The 6,000-nt window shown below is 51.2% G+C and overlaps 1 protein-coding gene across 2 annotated transcripts in view; it reads right to left on the reverse strand.

The window, feature by feature from the left end:
• The window catches only part of ASXL2 (ASXL transcriptional regulator 2), an 88,244-nt gene extending 83,341 nt beyond the window's left edge, over positions 1-4,903 (reverse strand). For both annotated transcript variants that reach the window (XM_090136485.1, XM_031596011.2), the window contains exon 1: positions 4,664-4,903. In XM_090136485.1, the coding sequence (XP_089992611.1) occupies positions 4,664-4,888 (225 nt within the window). In that variant the 5' untranslated portion in view covers positions 4,889-4,903. The remainder of the gene's footprint in view (positions 1-4,663) is intronic.
• Positions 4,904-6,000: the final 1,097 nt, after the last annotated feature.

Raw genomic sequence — 6,000 nt, forward strand, 5'->3', positions numbered from 1 at the left:
TCTAGATTCCTCACCTTAAGGAAAACTACACCTTAATGAAGAGGATAGTCTTAATGAAGTCCATCTAAGAAAGCATGCAATTCATTTCCCTATGAATTAAGCTTTCTGACTTGGTCTTTTGACCAAGAGGTCACTCAAGAGGGTGGTGAGGCACTGGAACAGGTTGCCCAAGGAGGTTGTGGATGCCCCATCTCTGGAGGCCAGCTGGATGTGGCTCTGGGCAGCCTGGTCTGATGGTTGGTGACCCTGCACACAGCAAGGGGTTGGAACTAGATAATCATTGTGGTCCTTTTTAACCCAGGCCATTTTATGATTCTATAACCTTACTATATCCCCTCCTAGGAGGGCTGCATCAGGCTGTGTGCTCCATGCTACCCATCTCTGCAATGGCATGCTGTCTCATTGTGTTCCTTAAGTTGATATCAGTAATCCAAGCAGACCCTGCAACAGAAGATGGGTTCCCATGGTAGAGCTGACAGCATTGCACAAAACTCCTCTCTGATGTCTTTGCCTTCAGTGTGGTTCCACTTCGGTGAGGACACTGGATTTCCACCCTCCCAAGCCAACAGGAGTCGGTGTGACTCAATAGGAAAAGCAAGAAAACACACTGTTGTAGCAGCTTGGGGTCATGAAATATGGCATTTTGTGTTCATGATGGCCCAGCCAAAGGGCATTCAGGAGAGACAAAGAGACAGCCTGGAGCACCAGCACTCAGCCCCTGTTCACAGCAACCAACCCAGGCAGCAGAAAACAGTTTTCTCAGGTCACACAAAGGGTGGACACCACATCAAAAGACAAACACCAGATTTCTTTGAGCTTGGCACACGTCAGCATACACTTCCCTGCACATAAACAAAGCACTAAGATGACCTGCACGTGGCTCCTGTCCAGCACCAGGATTCCTTGCCTGGATTTCAGCAGGGCATTGCCAGCACACAGCAACTGAGGAGCTGTTGGTGCAGCACAGCAGAAGGATACACAAAATAGGAATCCTTTAAAATGCTTGTGGATTTTTGCTGGTTTATAAAGTAGTGTCACAGGAATGGTGCTCAACATAAGCAAGGGGAGTAGCAACTTGGATACACCCACTGCAGTGCAGGACTTCCTTACTGCACAACCAAAGTCCTGCTGCCTCACATAACATCATACCTTCACTCATGAACATAGTGGCGTGTCTGCAGTGCTGCTGCTTTACCAGAGGGCTGTAGGAAAGTATATTTTCAACTTGGGGTACCATGCAGCATTGGCTGCCTACTTTAACGAAGCTTTATACCTTAATAACATGGACTTCATGTGCTAACATAGCCAGTGTCCCAAGTTAACAGTCATCTGCAGCTGCAAGGTTACTGAATGAGCCAGGAAATAAGAAAGAGGTTGTTTATCAACAGTGACTTCCTCCCTGAGCACTGCCCTCATGGGGCACCCTTCCCTCCCCTCCCGTCATACTGTACTGCTGCTCCCATTAATAGCCCAAAACACATAAAAATCAGCACAGTTTAAGTCCCACTGAATTAAACTCATCTGTACACCCACTGATGCCTTCCTAGCAAGCAAAAAGGCCATGCTTCTGTTGTTTATGACCTTATTTGAAGCAAAGCCTGAAATACTGCAACAGATGCAGCTAGGTCAGCACCCTCCCCACATCCCCAACCCCTGTCTTGCATGGCAGCCACCTGATTCCAAGCAGCTCGTTAGGAGGACTAAGCTGGCACAGAGCCACATCAGCACCATAAGAACAGCAGCTTCTTGCTGCTTCAGCTCCCTGAACTGCCAGCACCAGAGGTGATGCAAGAGCTGGAGCAAGGAGACAGAGCTGGGACAGATACCACAAACACCAGCATCCATGACATCATTAAAGCCTGCAGCCCTAGGGCTCTGCCCCACCAGCTGTGAACATCAGGGCCCTTTCCATCCCATCTAGAGCCAGCTCAGAGAGTTAAACCTGCCAAAAATCCAGCTCTGTGCACAAGCACGGAGAGGCAAACCACTACAGAATGCAAAAGAGAAGGTTTCCCAAGTTTTATGATACCTTTCAGGAGCAGAATAGCATACATGAGAGCTGCAGCATTTCTCAGAGCAGTTACAGAACATCCCCTACAAGCTTCAGCCACGGGCAGCTTAAAACCCAATGTGACTACACAAGCTAGGACAAGAACCAAAAGGCATTATTTCAAGCTGAAAATGCAGGGGAACTTTTTGAAGACTGAAATTGGAGTTTGACCAGAATATTTTAACATTCCCGCTGAATACACAAATAGAAATATTTGCCAAAAGGGAGGTTTTGGCAAGCACTTGCTCATTTTGGCTCTCTCTGCCATGAGGCTGGATATGTGACCCAGGATAACACACAACCTTTGGTGCTGAGAGCATATTTTCTATATGCATGTTCAGCTTTTAAGTGGGTTTTGGAAGAGCTTGCTGGATAGAATATCAACAGCAGTGCACATAGGCTGGAAAAGATCTGCTCACACTTACAGCCTGGACTGGAAATTCTGCCATCCTTATTTGGAAAAACATCAAAATACATAAATTTGTGTATGCATATATATAAAAATAATGTGTATATATACATACACAGAGAAACCAACACCTGTGGGACACATCCTGCATTCTTAAAATAGTTATCTGCATCATATCTCCCGACCGAAGAGCAACTATTCTGATCCCCTTCAAACTGTAAATACAAGCTCTAAATAAATTACTGTTTATGAAGAGTTTGTGCTTGCAAGTCTCAACCACAAAGGCCTATTTACATTTGCTCTCTAGCCAGACTTCTTAAGTCTTGTTTTAACAGATACCTGTCAGAATGCTTGTGATTTAACCCAACTCCTCACTCTCTCCATTAGATTGAATCTAAGTTGCACACACAGATAGCTCCAAGCGTACACCATGCTGTTACCACACAGCCCCCCTGTCCAGCTCCCACAGATCCCACTTAATCAGTTTCCCCACTGCTCAAGATCTCTTTCTCTGCACCCAACTCAACAGGCTCAGAGAAAATACAACAAAGCCAGCCCCTAACCAGACTGAAACAAAGAGCATCAGAGCAGGAAATCAGCAGGCAGGAATCCCAGAACTGAAGGGACCTCTGAAGATGCTCCAGTTCCATCCTCTAAAGCAGGTCTCCTACAGCAGGTTACACAGGAAAGTGTCCTGGTGGGTTTGAATATCTCGAGATTCCACCACTTCTGGGCAGCCTGTTCAGGGCTGTCACCCTCAAGATCTCCTTGTGGGGTCAGTGACTCGCTTATACAACACAGGACAACCAGCTTGTCCCTTCCACAACTGGGAAAAAGCATTCATACACCATAAACACAGAGAAAAGTCATCACACATTACTTGTTTGGAAATACGTCCAGCCTCACAGCACTCTGTGAATCGGAATCATAGAATCATTCAGGTTGGAAAAGACATCTAAGGTCATCAAGTCTAACTGGCAGCCTGTTTTCACCATGCACATTGCCTAAGTCCCTCAGTGCCACATGTCCACAGTTCTGGAACACCTCCAGGTTTGGTGACCCCACCACTTCTCTTGGCAACTCTGCCACTGCATCACTGCTCTTTTGGAGAATTTTCTCATCATATCCAACCTGACTGTTCCCTGGCACAGCTTGATGCCATCACCTCTTGTCCTGTTGCTGTTACCCAGGAGCAGAGGCTGAACCTCCACCTTGCCACAACCTCCTTTCAGGGTCTTCTAGCAAGTTATAAGGTCTCCTCTGAGCCACCTCTTTTTCAGAATGAATGAACCCAGTTCCCTTAAGGCGCTCCTCATAAGACTTTTGCTCCAGACCCTTCACCAGTTTTCCTGTCCTTTTTTGAGCACACACTGTAAAATCACTGTGGTTGGAAAAGATCTCCAAGACCTTTAAGTTGAACCACCAAACCCACCACAACCACCTCCTCCATTAAACCATTCTCCTTAAGTGCCTCAGGAAGAAGCAAGCTGACGAACCTCCCACCTGGACTTGCAGCACTCAACCACAGCAAGCTGCAATCACCTCCCATCCACCCCAAGCGACTCCAACACAGGCTGCAAAAGCTCAGCTGAACTTCAGTTGAGCAAAGGACAAACAGCAACAGCATTAGCACCAGAGGAGGTTCAAGTTGGATATCAGGAACAATTTCTGTTCTGAAAGAGCAGCGATGCAGTGGCACAGCTGCCCAGGGAGGCGGTGGGGTCACCGTGCCTGGAGGTGTTCCAGAACTGTGAGGATGTGGCACTGAGGGATGCAGGCAGTGGGCATGGTGGGATGGGTTGGTGATCTGAGGAATCTTTTGCAACCTCAGTGACCCTATGACTCTAAAAGGACTGCGAAAATATCAGCGTTCATAGGAATAAAGGTGAATACCTAACGCACGTAAACATCCCCACACAAACACACAAAGTTTACGGCCACACGTGCAGCCGCTTCCACCGAGAGCAGCCCCGTTCCCAGCAGCGCTCCATCCAACGACAGCAACAAACGCGACGCTGCCCTCTCAGCCACACTCCTATCCACCCCTCCGAGCCGCTCACACTTCGTTACCGCCCAGCAACCCCCGGCAGCCGCCCCGGCACCCAGACGAACACACGGACACACGGACACACCGCCGGCCGCTTCCCGCCTCACCCCACCCTCACGGCCGGGCCGCCGCCCTCCAGCCGCAAGGCCCCGCGTACCGTCCGGGCGGCCTCGGCCCAGGTCCTGCCCTTCTTCCTGCGTCCTTTTTCCCTCATGTCGTTGGTTGCGGTGCTGGGAAGCTGTAACTCTTTCGCTTTTTCTTTCCTTCCACCCGCCCGGCGAGGAGCGGCGGCGGCCTCAAGGGAGAGCGTTCCCAACCCCGGCAGCCCCCGCGCCCGCCGCCGCTGCCATATTGGGACCCGACTGTACAGCGCCGCGGTCATGTGACCCCGCCGCGTGACCCCTCCTACTGTACGGGTGGGCGGGGCTCGGCGAAGGGAAGCCGCGCCCCCTTAGAGTTGCGCATGCGCGGCGCCCCGCCCCTCCGTGCCACCAACCGCCTGCGGCTCCCCTCCCCCCGCCGTCACTCAGCGCCGCCGCTGGTCCTTGTCCCTCCCCCAACTTCCCTCCCCCACAGCCGTCAACGGCTTCCGGCTCCCAGCCGCCCCTCCTGCTTCCAGTTGCCGTCGCCTCCCCGCTGCTGCCGTCGGCCCCGCCTACCCGCCTTGGCCACCAACCCTTCATCATGGTGGTCACCACCACCCCACCCCGTCACCATTTGAGGGCCACCAGGTTCCCCTTCTTGTTGCCGCCGCCGTCCCCCGAGGCCTGCTGCTGGCTAACGCCTTCCGTTCTCCAGTGGCCACCATAGCCGCCTTCTTCCTGTGGCCAAGCCATGCCATCGTACAGTCAACAAAATCAGAGTCATTAAGGTTGGAAAGACCTCTAAGGTCATCAAGTCCACCCATCACAAGAATGGACAGAAGCATCAGAGATCACAGAATGGCCAGGGCTGGAAGGGACCTCAAGGATCATGAATCTCCACCCCGTGCCACATGCAGGGCCACCAACCTCCACATTTCATACCAGCCCAGGCTGCCCAGGGCCCCATCCAACCTGGCCTTGAACACCTCCAGGGATGGACGGGGCATCCACAGCCTCTCTGGGCAGCTGTTCCAGCACCTCACCACTCTCATAGGAAAGAACTTCCCCTGACATCCAACCTAAATCTTCCCTCCTTCAACATAAAACCGTTTCCCCTTGTCCTGCCATTATCTACCCTTTCAAAGAGTTGATTCCCCTCCTGTTTCCCTTCTCCCTTCACTCACAGTCCTGTTTTCCACCAAATGGTGCCCCCACCCCACCTCTTCCTCTAGACTGGCAACCCATCGCCATCTCCCCAACACCATCATCATGATAGGACAAAGGGAAGTGGTTTTAAGTTGAAGGATGGAAGGTTTAGATTGGATATCAGGGGGAAATTCTTTGCTATGAGAGTGGTGAGGTGCTGGAACAGCTGCCCAGAGAGGCTGTGGATGCCCCGTCCATCCCTGGA

Source organism: Phasianus colchicus, chromosome 2, assembly GCF_987193195.1.
Source record: "Phasianus colchicus chromosome 2, bPhaCol1.hap1.1, whole genome shotgun sequence".
Classification (NCBI taxonomy): Eukaryota; Metazoa; Chordata; class Aves; order Galliformes; family Phasianidae; genus Phasianus; species Phasianus colchicus.